General features: G+C 43.9%; 1 protein-coding gene across 1 annotated transcript in view; it reads right to left on the bottom strand.

Moving 5' to 3' along the window:
• LOC120044741 (ephrin type-A receptor 5) overlaps positions 1 to 16,940 on the bottom strand; it is a 133,607-nt gene extending 116,667 nt beyond the window's left edge. The window contains exon 1 of the mRNA XM_038989421.1: positions 16,895 to 16,940. Coding sequence (XP_038845349.1) covers positions 16,895 to 16,940 — 46 coding nt within the window. The remainder of the gene's footprint in view (positions 1 to 16,894) is intronic.
• Between the last annotated feature and the right edge of the window lie 412 nt (positions 16,941 to 17,352).

Raw genomic sequence — 17,352 nt, 5'->3', positions numbered from 1 at the left:
CGTGTTCTTCAAAACAACACCTGAGAGTGAGTCAACTGTCAACAACCGAGAGTGAGTCAACTGTCAACAACCGAGAGTGAGTCAACTGGCAACAACCGAGAGTGAGTCAACTGTCAACAACCGAGAGTGAGTCAACTGTCAACAACCGAGAGTGAGTCAACTGTCAACAACCGAGAGTGAGTCAACTGTCAACAACCGAGAGTGAGTCAACTGTCAGTAACTGAGAGTGAGTCAACTGTCAACAACAGAGAGTGAGTCAACTGTCAACAACCGAGAGTGAGTCAACTGTCAACAACCGAGAGTGAGTCAACTGGCAGCAACTGAGAGTGAGTCAACTGTCAACAACAGAGAGTGAATCAACTGTCAACAACAGAGAGTGAATCAACAGTCAGCAACTGAGAGTGAGTCAACTGTCAGCAACTGAGAGTGAGTCAACTGTCAGCAACCGAGAGTGAGTCAACTGTCAGCAACCGAGAGTGAGTCAACTGTCAGCAACCGAGAGTGAGTCAACTGTCAGCAACCGAGAGTGAGTCAACTGTCAACAACCGAGAGTGAGTCAACTGTCAACAACCGAGAGTGAGTCAACTGGCAACAACCGAGAGTGAGTCAACTGTCAACAACCGAGAGTGAGTCAACTGTCAACAACCGAGAGTGAGTCAACTGTCAACAACCGAGAGTGGTCAACTGTCAACAACCGAGAGTGAGTCAACTTCAACAACCGAGAGTGAGTCAACTGGCAACAACGAGAGTGAGTCAACTGTCAACAACGAGAGTGAGTCAACTGTCAGTAACTGAGAGTGAGTCAACTGTCAACAACAGAGAGTGAGTCAACTGTCAACAACCGAGAGTGAGTCAACTGTCAACAACCGAGAGTGAGTCAACTGGCAGCAACTGAGTGTGAGTCAACTGTCAACAACAGAGAGTGAGTCAACTGTCAACAACAGAGAGTGAATCAACAGTCAGCAACTGAGAGTGAGTCAACTGTCAGCAACCGAGAGTGAGTCAACTGTCAACAACCGAGAGTGAGTCAACTGTCAACAACCGAGAGTGAGTCAACTGTCAACAACCGAGAGTGAGTCAACTGTCAACAACTGAGAGTGAGTCAACTGTCAACAACTGAGAGTGAGTCAACTGTCAACAACTGAGAGTGAGTCAACTGTCAACAACTGAGAGTGAGTCAACTGTCAGCAACTGAGAGTGAGTCAACTGTCAGCAACTGAGAGTGAGTCAACTGTCAACAACTGAGAGTGAGTCAACTGTCAGCAACTGAGAGTGAGTCAACTGTCAGCAACTGAGAGTGAGTCAACTGTCAGCAACTGAGAGTGAGTCAACTGTCAGCAACCGAGAGTGAGTCAACTGTCAACAACTGAGAGTGAGTCAACTGTCAACAACTGAGAGTGAGTCAACTGTCAACAATGAGAGTGAGTCAACTGTCAACACTGAGAGTGAGTCAACTGTCAGCAACTGAGAGTTGAGTCAACTGTCAACAACTGAGAGTGAGTCAACTTCACACTGAGAGTGAGTCAACTGTCAGCAACTGAGAGTGAGTCAACTGTCAACAACGAGAGTGAGTCAACTGTCAACAACCGAGAGTGAGTCAACTGTCAGCAACCGAGAGTGAGTCAACTGTCAGCAACGAGAGTGAGTCAACTGTCAGCAACAGAGTGAGTCAACTGTCAGCAACCGAGAGTGAGTCAACTGTCAGCAACCGAGAGTGAGTCAACTGTCAGCAACCGAGAGTGAGTCAACTGTCAGCAACCGAGAGTGAGTCAACTGTCAACAACTGAGAGTGAGTCAACTGTCAACAACTGAGAGTGAGTCAACTGTCAACAACTGAGAGTGAGTCAACTGTCAACAACTGAGAGTGAGTCAACTGTCAACAACTGAGAGTGAGTCAACTGTCAACAACCGAAATATGTGACTAGCTACCCCCTTCTAATATCTGACTAGCTACCCCTTCTAATATGTGACTAGCTACCCCCTTCTAATATGTGACTAGCTACCCCTTCTAATATGTGACTAGCTTCCCCCTTCTAATATGTGACTAGCCACCCCCTTCTAATATGTGACTAGCTACCCCCTTCTAATATGTGACTAGCTACCCCCTTCTAATATGTGACTAGCTACCCCCTTTCTAATATCTGACAGCTACCCCATTCTAATATGTGACTAGCTACCCCCTTCTAATGTGACTAGCTACCCCCCTCTAATATGTGACAAGCTACCCCCTTCTAATATGTGACTAGCTACCCCCTTCTAATATGTGACTAGCTACCCCCTTCTATTATGTGACTAGCTACCCCCTTCTACTATCTGACTAGCTGCCCCTTCTACTATGTGACTAGCTACCCCCTTCTATTATGTGACTAGCTACCCCCTTCTACTATGTGACTAGCTACCCCTTCTACTATCTGACTAGCTACCCCCTTCTAATATGTGACTAGCTACCCCCTTCTATTATCTGACTAGCTACCCCCTTCTAATATGTGACTAGCTACCCCCTTCTAATATGTGACTAACTACCCCCTTCTAATATGTGACTAGCTACCCCCTTCTAATATCTGACTAGCTACCCCCTTCTAATATGTGACTAGCTACCCCCTTCCAATATCTGACTAGCTACCCCCTTCTAATATGTGACTAGCTACCACCTTCTAATATGTGACTAGCTATCCCCTTCTACTATCTGACAAGCTACCCCCTTCTAATATGTGACTAGCTACCCCCTTCTAATATGTGACTAGCTACCCACTTCTATTATGTGACTAGCTACCCCCTTCTACTATCTGACTAGCTGCCCCCTTCTACTATGTGACTAGCTACCCCCTTCTATTATGTGACTAGCTACCCCCTTCTACTATGTGACTAGCTACCACTTCTACTATCTGACTAGCTACCCCCTTCTAATATGTGACTAGCTACCCCCTTCTATTATCTGACTAGCTACCCCCTTCTAATATGTGACTAGCTACCCCCTTCTATTATGTGACTAGCTACCCCCTTCTAATATGTGACTAGCTACCCCCTTCTAATATGTGACTAGCTACCCTATTCTATTATCTGACTAGCTACCACCTTCTAATATGTGACTAGCTACCCCCTTCTAATATCTGACTAGCTACCCCCTTCTACTATCTGACTAGCTACCCACCTCTAATATGTGACTAGGTACCCCCTTCTAATATGTGACTAGCTACCCCCTTCTACTATCTGACTAGCTACCCCCTTCTAATATGTGACTAGCTACCCCCTTCTAATATGTGACTAGCTACCCCCTTCTAATATGTGACTAGCTACCCCCTTCTAATATGTGACTAGCTACCCCCTTCTAATATGTGACTAGCTACCCCCTTCTAATATCTGACTAGCTACCCCCTTCTAATATGTGACTAGCTACCCCCTTCTAATATCTGACTAGCTACCCCCTTCTAATATGTGACTAGCTACCACCTTCGAATATGTGACTAGCTACCCCCTTCTAATATGTGACTAGCTACCCCCTTCTAATATGTGACTAGCTACCCCCTTCTAATATGTGACGAGCTACCCCCTTCTATTATGTGACTAGCTACCCCCTTCTACTATCTGACTAGCTGCCCCCTTCTACTATATGACTAGCTACCCCCTTCTATTATGTGACTAGCTACCCCCTTCTACTATGTGACTAGCTACCCCTTCTACTATCTGACTAGCTACCCCCTTCTAATATGTGACTAGCTACCCCCTTCTATTATCTGACTAGCTACCCCCTTCTAATATGTGACTAGCTACCACCTTCTAATATGTGACTAGCTATCCCCTTCTACTATCTGACAAGCTACCCCCTTCTAATATGTGACTAGCTACCCCCTTCTAATATGTGACTAGCTACCCCCTTCTATTATGTGACTAGCTACCCCCTTCTACTATCTGACTAGCTGCCCCCTTCTACTATGTGACTAGCTACCCCCTTCTATTATGTGACTAGCTACCCCCTTCTACTATCTGACTAGCTACCCCCTTCTACTATGTGACTAGCTACCCCCTTCTAATATGTGACTAGCTACCCCCTTCTATTATCTGACTAGCTACCCCCTTCTAATATGTGACTAGCTACCCCTTCTATTATGTGACTAGCTACCCCCTTCTAATATCTGACTAGCTACCCCCTTCTAATATGTGACTAGCTACTCCCTTCTAATATCTGACTAGCTACCCCCTTCTACTATCTGACTAGCTACCCACTTCTAATATGTGACTAGGTACCCCCTTCTAATATGTGACTAGCTACCCCCCTTCTACTATCTGACTAGCTACCCCCTTCTAATATGTGACTAGCTACCCCCTTCTAATATGTGACTAGCTACCCCCTTCTAATATGTGACTAACTACCCCCTTCTAATATGTGACTAGCTACCCCCTTCTAATATCTGACTAGCTACCCCCTTCTAATATGTGACTAGCTACCCCCTTCTAATATCTGACTAGCTACCCCCTTCTAATATGTTGCTAGCTACCACCTTCTAATATGTGACTAGCTATCCCCTTCTACTATCTGACAAGCTACCCCCTTCTAATATGTGACTAGCTACCCCCTTATAATATGTGACTAACTACCCCCTTCTAATATGTGACTAGCTACCCCCTTCTAATATCTGACTAGCTACCCCCTTCTAATATGTGACTAGCTACCCCCTTCTAATATCTGACTAGCTACCCCCTTCTAATATGTGACTAGCTACCACCTTCTAATATGTGACTAGCTATCCCCTTCTACTATCTGACAAGCTACCCCCTTCTAATATGTGACTAGCTACCCCCTTCTAATATGTGACTAGCTACCCCCTTCTATTATGTGACTAGCTACCCCCTTCTATTATCTGACTAGCTACCCCCTTCTAATATGTGACTAGCTACCCCCTTCTATTATGTGACTAGCTACCCCCTTCTAATATGTGACTAGCTACCCTATTCTATTATCTGACTAGCTACCACCTTCTAATATGTGACTAGCTACCCCCTTCTAATATCTGACTAGCTACCCCCTTCTACTATCTGACTAGCTACCCACCTCTAATATGTGACTAGGTACCCCCTTCTAATATGTGACTAGCTACCCCCTTCTACTATCTGACTAGCTACCCCCTTCTAATATGTGACTAGCTACCCCCTTCTAATATGTGACTAGCTACTCCCTTCTAATATGTGACTAGCTACCCCCTTCTAATATGTGACTAGCTACCCCCTTCTAATATCTGACTAGCTACCACCTTCTAATATCTGACTAGCTACCCCCTTCTAATATCTGACTAGCTACCCCCTTCTAATATGTGACTAGCTACCACCTTCGAATATGTGACTAGCTACCCCCTTCTAATATGTGACTAGCTACCCCCTTCTAATATGTGACTAGCTACCCCCTTCTAATATGTGACGAGCTACCCCCTTCTATTATGTGACTAGCTACCCCCTTCTACTATCTGACTAGCTGCCCCCTTCTACTATATGACTAGCTACCCCCTTCTATTATGTGACTAGCTACCCCCTTCTACTATGTGACTAGCTACCCCTTCTACTATCTGACTAGCTACCCCCTTCTAATATGTGACTAGCTACCCCCTTCTATTATCTGACTAGCTACCCCCTTCTAATATGTGACTAGCTACCCCCTTCTAATATGTGACTAACTACCCCCTTCTAATATGTGACTAGCTACCCCCTTCTAATATCTGACTAGCTACCCCCTTCTAATATGTGACTAGCTACCACCTTCTAATATGTGACTAGCTATCCCCTTCTACTATCTGACAAGCTACCCCCTTCTAATATGTGACTAGCTACCCCCTTCTAATATGTGACTAGCTACCCCCTTCTATTATGTGACTAGCTACCCCCTTCTACTATCTGACTAGCTGCCCCCTTCTACTATGTGACTAGCTACCCCCTTCTATTATGTGACTAGCTACCCCCTTCTACTATCTGACTAGCTACTCCCTTCTACTATGTGACTAGCTACCCCCTTCTAATATGTGACTAGCTACCCCCTTCTATTATCTGACTAGCTACCCCCTTCTAATATGTGACTAGCTACCCCTTCTATTATGTGACTAGCTACCCCCTTCTAATATGTGACTAGCTACCCCCTTCTAATATGTGACTAGCTACTCCCTTCTAATATCTGACTAGCTACCCCCTTCTACTATCTGACTAGCTACCCACTTCTAATATGTGACTAGGTACCCCCTTCTAATATGTGACTAGCTACCCCCTTCTACTATCTGACTAGCTACCCCCTTCTAATATGTGACTAGCTACCCCCTTCTAATATGTGACTAGCTACCCCCTTCTAATATGTGACTAACTACCCCCTTCTAATATGTGACTAGCTACCCCCTTCTAATATCTGACTAGCTACCCCCTTCTAATATGTGACTAGCTACCACCTTCTAATATGTGACTAGCTATCCCCTTCTACTATCTGACAAGCTACCCCCTTCTAATATGTGACTAGCTACCCCCTTATAATATGTGACTAACTACCCCCTTCTAATATGTGACTAGCTACCCCCTTCTAATATGTGACTAGCTACCCCCTTCTAATATCTGACTAGCTACCCCCTTCTAATATCTGACTAGCTACCCCCTTCTAATATGTGACTAGCTACCACCTTCTAATATGTGACTAGCTATCCCCTTCTACTATCTGACAAGCTACCCCCTTCTAATATGTGACTAGCTACCCCCTTCTAATATGTGACTAGCTACCCCCTTCTATTATGTGACTAGCTACCCCCTTCTAATATCTGACTAGCTGCCCCCTTCTACTATGTGACTAGCTACCCCCTTCTATTATGTGACTAGCTACCCCCTTCTACTATGTGACTAGCTACCCCTTCTACTATCTGACTAGCTACCCCCTTCTAATATGTGACTAGCTACCCCCTTCTATTATCTGACTAGCTACCCCCTTTCAATATGTGACTAGCTACCCCCTTCTAATATGTGACTAACTACCCCCTTCTAATATGTGACTAGCTACCACCTTCTAATATCTGACTAGCTACCCCCTTCTAATATGTGACTAGCTACCCCCTTCTAATATCTGACTAGCTACCCCCTTCTAATATGTGACTAGCTACCACCTTCTAATATGTGACTAGCTATCCCCTTCTACTATCTGACAAGCTATCCCCTTCTAATATGTGACTAGCTACCCCCTTCTAATATGTGACTAGCTACCCCCTTCTATTATGTGACTAGCTACCCCCTTCTACTATCTGACTAGCTGCCCCCTTCTACTATGTGACTAGCTACCCCCTTCTATTATGTGACTAGCTACCCCCTTCTACTATGTGACTAGCTACCCCCTTCTACTATCTGACTAGCTACCCCCTTCTACTATCTGACTAGCTACCCACTTCTAATATGTGACTAGGTACCCCCTTCTAATATGTGACTAGCTACCACCTTCTACTATCTGACTAGCTACCCCCTTCTAATATGTGACTAGCTACCCCCTTCTAATATGTGACTAGCTACCCCCTTCTAATATGTGACTAGCTACCCCCTTCTAATATGTGACTAGCTACCCCCTTCTAATATGTGACTAGCTACCCCCTTCTAATATGTGACTAGCTACCCCCTTCTAATATCTGACTAGCTACCCCCTTCTAATATGTGACTAGCTACCACCTTCTAATATGTGACTAGCTATCCCCTTCTACTATCTGACAAGCTACCCCTTTCTAATATGTGACTAGCTACCCCCTTCTAATATGTGACTAGCTACCCCCTTCTATTATGTGACTAGCTACCCCCTTCTACTATCTGACTAGCTGCCCCCTTCTACTATGTGACTAGCTACCCCCTTCTATTATGTGACTAGCTACCCCCTTCTACTATGTGACTAGCTACCCCTTCTACTATCTGACTAGCTACCCCCTTCTAATATGTGACTAGCTACCCCCTTCTATTATCTGACTAGCTACCCCCTTCTAATATGTGACTAGCTACCCACTTCTATTATGTGACTAGCTACCCCCTTCTAATATGTGACTAGCTACCCCCTTCTAATATGCGACTAGCTACCCCCTTCTACTATGTGACTAGCTACCCCTTCTACTATGTGACTAGCTACCCCCTTCTAATATGTGACTAGCTACCCCCTTCTATTATCTGACTAGCTACCCCCTTCTAATATGTGACTAGCTACCCCCTTCTATTATCTGACTAGCTACCCCCTTCTAATATGTGACTAGCTACCCCCTTCTATTATGTGACTAGCTACCCCCTTCTATTATGTGACTAGCTACCCCCTTCTAATATGTGACTAACTACCCCCTTCTAATATGTGACTAGCTACCCCCTTCTAATATCTGACTAGCTACCCCCTTCTAATATGTGACTAGCTACCCCCTTCTAATATCTGACTAGCTACCCCCTTCTACTATGTGACTAGCTACCACCTTCTAATATGTGACTAGCTATCCCCTTCTACTATCTGACAAGCTACCCCCTTCTAATATGTGACTAGCTACCCCCTTCTAATATGTGACGAGCTACCCCCTTCTATTATGTGACTAGCTACCCCCTTCTACTATCTGACTAGCTGCCCCCTTCTACTATGTGACTAGCTACCCCCTTCTATTATGTGACTAGCTACCCCCTTCTGCTATGTGACTAGCTACCCCTTCTACTATCTGACTAGCTACCCCCTTCTAATATGTGACTAGCTACCCCCTTCTATTATCTGACTAGCTACCCCCTTCTAATACGTGACTAGCTACCCCCTTCTATTATGTGACTAGCTACCCCCTTCTAATATGTGACTAGCTACCCCCTTCTAATATGTGACTAGCTACCCCCTTCTATTATCTGACTAGCTACCCCCTTCTAATATGTGACTAGCTACCCCCTTCTAATATCTGACTAGCTACCCCCTTCTACTATCTGACTAGCTACCCACTTCTAATATGTGACTAGGTACCCCCTTCTAATATGTGACTAGCTACCCCCTTCTACTATCTGACTAGCTACCCCCTTCTAATATGTGACTAGCTACCCCCTTCTAATATGTGACTAGCTACCCCCTTCTAATATGTGACTAGCTACCCCCTTCTAATATGTGACTAGCTACCCCCTTCTAATATCTGACTAGCTACCCCCTTCTAATATGTGACTAGCTACCCCCTTCTAATATGTGACTAGCTACCCCCTTCTAATATCTGACTAGCTACCCCCTTCTAATATGTGACTAGCTACCACCTTCTAATATGTGACTAGCTATCCCCTTCTACTATCTGACAAGCTACCCCCTTCTAATATGTGACTAGCTACCCCCTTCTAATATGTGACTAGCTACCCCCTTCTATTATGTGACTAGCTACCCCCTTCTACTATCTGACTAGCTGCCCCCTTCTACTATGTGACTAGCTACCCCCTTCTATTATGTGACTAGCTACCCCCTTCTACTATGTGACTAGCTACCCCTTCTACTATCTGACTAGCTACCCCCTTCTAATATGTGACTAGCTACCCCCTTCTATTATCTGACTAGCTACCCCCTTCTAATATGTGACTAGCTACCCCCTTCTAATATGTGACTAACTACCCCCTTCTAATATGTGACTAGCTACCCCCTTCTAATATCTGACTAGCTACCCCCTTCTAATATGTGACTAGCTACCCCCTTCTAATATCTGACTAGCTACCCCCTTCTAATATGTGACTAGCTACCACCTTCTAATATGTGACTAGCTATCCCCTTCTACTATCTGACAAGCTACCCCCTTCTAATATGTGACTAGCTACCCCCTTCTAATATGTGACTAGCTACCCCCTTCTATTATGTGACTAGCTACCCCCTTCTACTATGTGACTAGCTACCCCTTCTACTATCTGACTAGCTACCCCCTTCTAATATGTGACTAGCTACCCCCTTCTATTATCTGACTAGCTACCCCCTTCTAATATGTGACTAGCTACCCCCTTCTATTATGTGACTAGCTACCCCCTTCTAATATGTGACTAGCTACCCCCTTCTAATATGTGACTAGCTACCCCCTTCTATTATCTGACTAGCTACCCCCTTCTAATATGTGACTAGCTACCCCCTTCTAATATGTGACTAGCTACCCCCTTCTATTATCTGACTAGCTACCCCCTTCTAATATGTGACTAGCTACCCCCTTCTATTATGTGACTAGCTACCCCCTTCTAATATGTGACTAGCTACCCCCTTCTAATATGTGACTAGCTACCCCCTTCTATTATCTGACTAGCTACCCCCTTCTAATATGTGACTAGCTACCCCCTTCTAATATCTGACTAGCTACCCCCTTCTACTATCTGACTAGCTACCCACTTCTAATATGTGACTAGGTACCCCCTTCTAATATGTGACTAGCTACCCCCGTCTACTATCTGACTAGCTACCCCCTTCTAATATGTGACTAGCTACCCCCTTCTAATATGTGACTTGCTACCCCCTTCTAGTATGTGACTAACTACCCCCTTCTAATATGTGACTAGCTACCCCCTTCTAATATCTGACTAGCTACCCCCTTCTAATATGTGACTAGCTACCCCCTTCTAATATCTGACTAGCTACCCCCTTCTAATATGTGACTAGCTACCACCTTCTAATATGTGACTAGCTATCCCCGTCTACTATCTGACAAGCTACCCCCTTCTAATATGTGACTAGCTACCCCCTTCTAATATGTGACTAGCTACCCCCTTCTATTATGTGACTAGCTACCCCCTTCTACTATCTGACTAGCTGCCCCCTTCTACTATGTGACTAGCTACCCCCTTCTATTATGTAACTAGCTACCCTCTTCTACTATGTGACTAGCTACCCCTTCTACTATCTGACTAGCTACCCCCTTCTAATATGTGACTAGCTACCCCCTTCTATTATCTGACTAGCTACCCCCTTCTAATATGTGACTAGCTACCCCCTTCTATTATGTGACTAGCTACCCCCTTCTAATATGTGACTAGCTACCCCCTTCTAATATGTGACTAGCTACCCCCTTCTACTATGTGACTAGCTACCCCTTCTACTATCTGACTAGCTACCCCCTTCTAATATGTGACTAGCTACCCCCTTCTATTATCTGACTAGCTACCCCCTTCTAATATGTGACTAGCTACCCCCTTCTATTATCTGACTAGCTACCCCCTTCTAATATGTGACTAGCTACCCCCTTCTATTATGTGACTAGCTACCCCCTTCTAATATGTGACTAGCTACCCCCTTCTATTATGTGACTAGCTACCCCCTTCTATTATGTGACTAGCTACCCCCTTCTACTATCTGACTAGCTGCCCCCTTCTATTATGTGACTAGCTACCCCCTTCTATTATGTGACTAGCTACCACCTTCTACTATCTGACTAGCTACCACCTTCTAATATGTGACTAGCTATTACCTTCTAACAGGTAGCCTAGTGGTTAGAGCACTGTGCCAGTCACCGAAAGGATGCTGGATTGTCCGGCCCCTGAGCAAGGCCGTTAACCTGCTGTTCCCTGGGATCCGAAGACGTGGATGATTATGGCAGCCCCCGCACCTCTCTGATTCAAAATCACTTATGTCATTTTTTGTGCCTATTGTTTAACGGGAATAAAAAAGTGTGCCTGTTTACTCTACTCTGCTCTCCTGCACCTGACTCCGCCTTACACAGCCTTAACGAGAACTCTCTTTCTCTACTCTCTCATCCTGTAAACTAAAGCCTTCATTGATTACACACTAATCAAACATTGGTAAATTGTGTGTAAAAACAAGTTTGCGTGTGCGTGTGTATGTGTGTGAATCTGATCTCCTCTCTCCTCAGAGATAGGTCTGACTAAGTGCTGCTGAAAAGGTCAAGTGAGATCAAGTGATGTCACAGGATCAGGAAGTGATGCCAAGTCAATAACATAATCGATAATGGATACCCTGGTGGGTATTGATACCGAACACAGAATGGCATGTCGCTGGAATCCAAACTGATATACTCTGTTTAGTGATGAAATAAGTATGGGATCAAATCAAATGTTATTTGTCACATCCGCCGAATACAACAGGTGTGGACCTTACAGTAAAACGCTTACTTACAAGCCCTTAACCAACAACACAGTTTTAAGAAAAATACCTAACAAAATAAGAAATACAAGTAACAAATAATTAAAGAGCAGCAGTAAAATACCAATAGCGGTGTGTTGGTCAATTTCTTCAACAGATGATCATATAATTATCAAACATACATGAGTAATGGAAAGGAAACACAGACTAATTGTTTAAGTATTAAAATACTCCTTTTAGTAATACCATTGTAGGCAGAAGTTGGTACAGAGTACAGTATAACAGTTTATGATAGTTCTCCCCAAGGTCTGCAAAATATTTAAGACATCCAGTAACTCACATAGCCTCTCCCAGTCCTCCTCGCGTGAATTTCCCTGGTAACAACATTTTAATAAATCTAACCTCCCCTTGACAGCAGGAACCATTTTATCAGCAAGTAAAAATTCAGAAGTGGGTTTGATAGAAACTTGACCTTTCATCACAAGTATAGGGTCATGACAAGGTGAATGAGGGCAAGCATCTTCTGACAGTTGGCTGGTTTCATCAGGTCTGTGGCAGCCTTGTGTTCTCAGAAAACCAGATAACCACGGTGGGATCCAGACAGGAGGAGTCTGAACCTAGACACCTTCTGATAGTGTCTGAAGGGCACAACACTCAAAAACAGGTTTTAACAAACACAGAGGTCTTCTGAAGAAGAGACCTTACAGTTTATCATAACATCATTTATTAACCCTTTAAAAGGTATAAGTCCTTGGTTTAATCCTCTTCATTCCCCTCTTTGAGGCCACCCGGCAAAGCAACTCAAGCATAGTAATTATAAGAATCGTCCATAAAAGGTGCATTAGATTGCAAGCAATCCTCAGGAGATTGAGGATAAAAATAATGGTCTGGGGGATGAGGAACATGAAGCATAAACATGCCTGGCATAGCCTTATGAAGTACACATTTGCCAGCTGCGCAGAATGGACAAATGCAAATCAGCAGAACAAGCTCGGGAGCCAATGATGGAACTAAAATCGGAAAACAACTTACATCCAAAATGTCCTAGTTAATCTTTCAACCACCCAAATGGGAACCAGGAGTCATCTCCTGTAGGGGTTGTAGGTATCAGCCAATGGAGTCAATTACTTTAGAATCTCTGTCGTATTATCAGAGGAGTCAGGGAGAAGCATAACACATTCAGTGGGGGAAATAGAATTCCGGGCCCCCTCCTAAGCCAGGATGTAGTCTAATGCCAGGCTATACCTGGCTATAACAGCTTTAAGACTCTGATCATCAGTAGGCAGAAGGGCAAAACCAGCAATAGTCAAATTCATAAGCAATGTCAAGTTGTTGCATTACCAGCAGAACTGTAAACGTCTTAAATAAAATATACCAATAGTAAGTAATAGTAATAGTCAGATTCATAAGGTCCTGCATGGAGTAGGTGACGTTGTTGATCCAATCACCTACTATAATTGATCCAAACAACTCACTCTGACTCTGAGGGTTTTTCAAAAGGACTACATTCGAACCACTGGGCGTGTCTCGTCTACTCAGATTTCGGACCATGTTTACCCTTTGATTACTGGTTTTCAATTGGTTCCCCTGGATCTCTATTCCTGCGAGCAGAGACTGCCGGTGCAGAATAAGAAGCACCAAAAACATGTACCTTAAAGGTTTACCCCAAGTTTTGTTTTTAACAATGTGACCATAGTGGTCATGTGTAACAACATCTGGGTCTGTGTGGGCACTCTTATCTGTTATGGTGGTTGTGACGTCTTCTGGCAGTGTGATAGTTGGTGCCATCCCTGACGCTCCTGGACCTTCACTGCTGTGGGTGTTGCTGTGATGACCTGGTAGGGATCCATCCATCAGGGGTGGTTCCATTTCCTTTTGTGGACCTTCAGCTTGATCCATTCCTTCAACGTCAACAGCTAGGCTGTCTGGGTCGCCCTGTTCTGGAACTTCCTGGGCCTTCCTGTATTGGGAATACAAAGACCGAACAACATGGGTTAGTTCCTTCCTATATCTACTCAAGTCATCATCCAGTGCGGTCAGGTCAGTCAGTTTTGGAGTCATTGGTCTGTGTAAAGGAATGTTAATTGGACGGCCAGTTAACTTCTACCGCCTCAGAAACCCGGATCCGGGAGCACCCCCCACCCCCCCACCAGTAAAAAAGCTGAATAGCATAGCTAGCATAGCGTCACAAGTAAATACTAGCATCTAAATATCATTCAATCACAAGTCCAAGACACCAGATGAAAGATCCACTTCTTGTGAATCCAGCAATCATTTCTGATTTGTAAAATGTTTTACAGGGAAGACACAATATGTAAATCTATTAGCTAACCACGTTAGCAAAAGACACCATTTTTCTTTGTCCACCATTTTTTCTCTCCACCAGTAGCTATCACCAATTCGGCCAAATAAAGATATTGATAGCCACTAACCAAGAAAAAACCTCATCAGATGACAGTCTGATAACATATTTATTGTATAGGATAGGTTTTGTTAGAAAAATTTGCATATTTCAGGTAGAAATCATAGTTTACAATTGCACACACCATCACAACTCGACTAGAATAAATACAGAGAGCAACGTGTATTACCAATTTACTCATCATAAAACATTTCTTAAAAATACACAGAGCACAGCAATGGAAAGACACAGATCTTGTGAATTCAGACAATATTTCAGATTTTCTAAGTGTTTTACAGCGAAAACACAATAAATCGTTATATTAGCATACCACATGTGCAAACGTTACCCGAGCATTGATTCAAGGCAAAAAGAGCGATAGCGTTATCATCACCAAAATATATGAATTTTTTCACTAACCTTCTCAGAATTCTTCCGATGACACTCCTGTAACATCATATTACACAATCCATATAGAGTTTGATCGAAAATGTGCATATTTAGCGGCACAAATCGTGCTTACACAATGGAAATAGTGTCCAACTACTCAAGCAATCTGCCCGGCGCCATCTTGGAAAGACACCTATTTTTATCAAAAGCTATTCATAAACTTGACTAAAAAAATACAAGTTGGACAGCAATTGAAAGACAAATTAGTTCTTAATGCAATCGCTGAATTACATTTCTAAAATTATCCTTACTGTGCAATACAGGGTGCGCCAAAGCGAAGCTACACAAAAAAAAATGGCGATATATGCGTTTAACATTTTTCAACACAACAACGATTTATCATCATAAATAGTTCTTACTATGAGCCGATCTTCCATCAGAATCTTGGGCAATGTATCCTTTCTCCGGTCTAATTGTCTTTTGGTCGAAAGATGTCCTCTTGTCCTGTCGAAATGGCCACTAACGTTCGGCATGTACTGGAAAAGTGTCCAACTCTTCAAAGTGCGTCACAAAGAAATGCCTCAAAATCGCACTAAACGGATATAAATTGCTATAAAACGGTTTAAATTAACTACCTTATGATGTCTTTAACACCTATAACGAATAAAAATATGACCGGGGATATAGAAGTGGCTAAACCAAAGCTTGGAAGGAGGCCAGTCCGACGTCCATCGTGCGTCAAGTGCAGGGAACAAAAGAAAGGTACTTCCGGTCTTTGGCCTTTTATAAAGTCCCAGATTGCGCAATCGACTCCATTCAAATTGTCACCACTTACTGACATCTAGAGGAAGGCGTAGGCAGTGTTTGTATCCCCATAGCATTCACAGGGACCTTAAAACTGACCTGGGACCAGAGGCCAAGATTTCTGAAATCTCACTCCCTGTCAGGAAAAGTGCTGTAGAATGAGTTCTGTTCCACTCAGAGACATAATTCCAACGGTTATAGAAACTAGAGAGTGTTTTCTATCCAATAATAATAATAATATGCATATTGTACGAGCAAGAATTGAGTACTAGGCAGTTTAATTTGGAGACCAATTTTTCCAAGATCGAAATAGCACCCCCCATAGGCTCAAGAGGTTTTAAGAGCTCATCTGGGCTAAGCACTGTTCCGTGGTTTATACTATTGCGCATTTTCATCAAGACTAAGGGGAGACACTCTACCCATGACTTCCCTGTGGAATGGCATGCTTAGGCAAGACCCCCTTTTATGGTTTTATTAGCCCTCTCAGTAATCCCATTACTTTGTGGGTGGTAAACACAAACAAACTTCTGATCTATCCCCAATTGGGCAGCCACCTGTGCAACCACATCGCCTGTGAGATGGGTGCCATTGTCTGATCTTCCTCTATACCAAATCTAGGAATAATTGCTCTTACCAAAACTTTTGCTACTGTTTTAGCATCACAGTGCTTTTTTGCATACCAATTGGAAATGCTTCAATCCACCTGATAAAGCGGTAAATTATTACCAGGCAGTATCTCTTTCTTTCCTTTCATTCAGCCATGTCTATGAATAGCTAAATGGGTGAATGGTCCGGTCGGCGCTGGAAAAATGGGTGAATGGTCCGGTCGGCGCTGGAAATTTCCCTGGTTTCAGGGGGGTTTTAAAACCAAAGTTTTATTGCATGCATGTAGTACATTTATATTTCAATCAGATTTGGACAAAACCAGGTGTCAGATATTGGTCTTACCATCTCCCTTCTTGGTGCGTGGCCCAACCCGTGGGCCAGGCGACACACAGAGGAGACGAGAGGCAGAGGCAGAACTGGTTTGCCAGAGAGGGATTGCCTCCACAGGCCATCAGGGCCCCTAGAGCAACTTCTAGACTCCCACAAAGGGTGATTAAGTGCATCTGCAGCCTGGTGTTGGTCCAGATCACTGATTTCAGACGTGCACAGGGAGGCAAGCAGAACAGCATGAGTATGGCAGCGGGAAGCAGCATTCTTAGCAGCAGCATCAGCAGCTGCATTACCTAAACTAATGCTGTCAGTCTTACCTGTGTGGGCACGGACCCTAACAATAGCCATGGCAGGAAGCAACATAGCTTCACACAGGGCTTCTATCTTTAAACAGTGTTTAATAGGGGGTACCAGATACGTTAACAAAGTCCCTACCTTTCCAAACCCCTATCCAAGACAGGCAAACGCCAATGGCGTATGCAGAGTCAGAATAAGTGTTAACCTGCAAACCACTACCTAATGTACATGCTTCAGTAAGCGCTAGAAGCTCAGCTTGTTGTGCTGAGTAATGTTCAGGCAAGGGGCTGTTCAATCAACAATGACCTATCCAGTGAGACCATACCAAACCCTGCATGTTTCCTACCAGTCTCCCTATCAATAAAGGCAGAGCCGTCAACAAAGAGAGTAACATCAGGGAGCTCAAGAGGTTCATCATAAAGGTCAAGTTGGGCCTTTGAATCGCGTTGAACTTGGTCAGGAAAATGTCTCTACTCAG

Source organism: Salvelinus namaycush, chromosome 3 (genome assembly GCF_016432855.1).
Source record: "Salvelinus namaycush isolate Seneca chromosome 3, SaNama_1.0, whole genome shotgun sequence".
In the NCBI taxonomy this organism is placed as follows: domain Eukaryota; kingdom Metazoa; phylum Chordata; class Actinopteri; order Salmoniformes; family Salmonidae; genus Salvelinus; species Salvelinus namaycush.
Note: the sequence above shows the minus strand (reverse complement) of the source record. Positions and strands in the feature narration are given on the sequence as shown.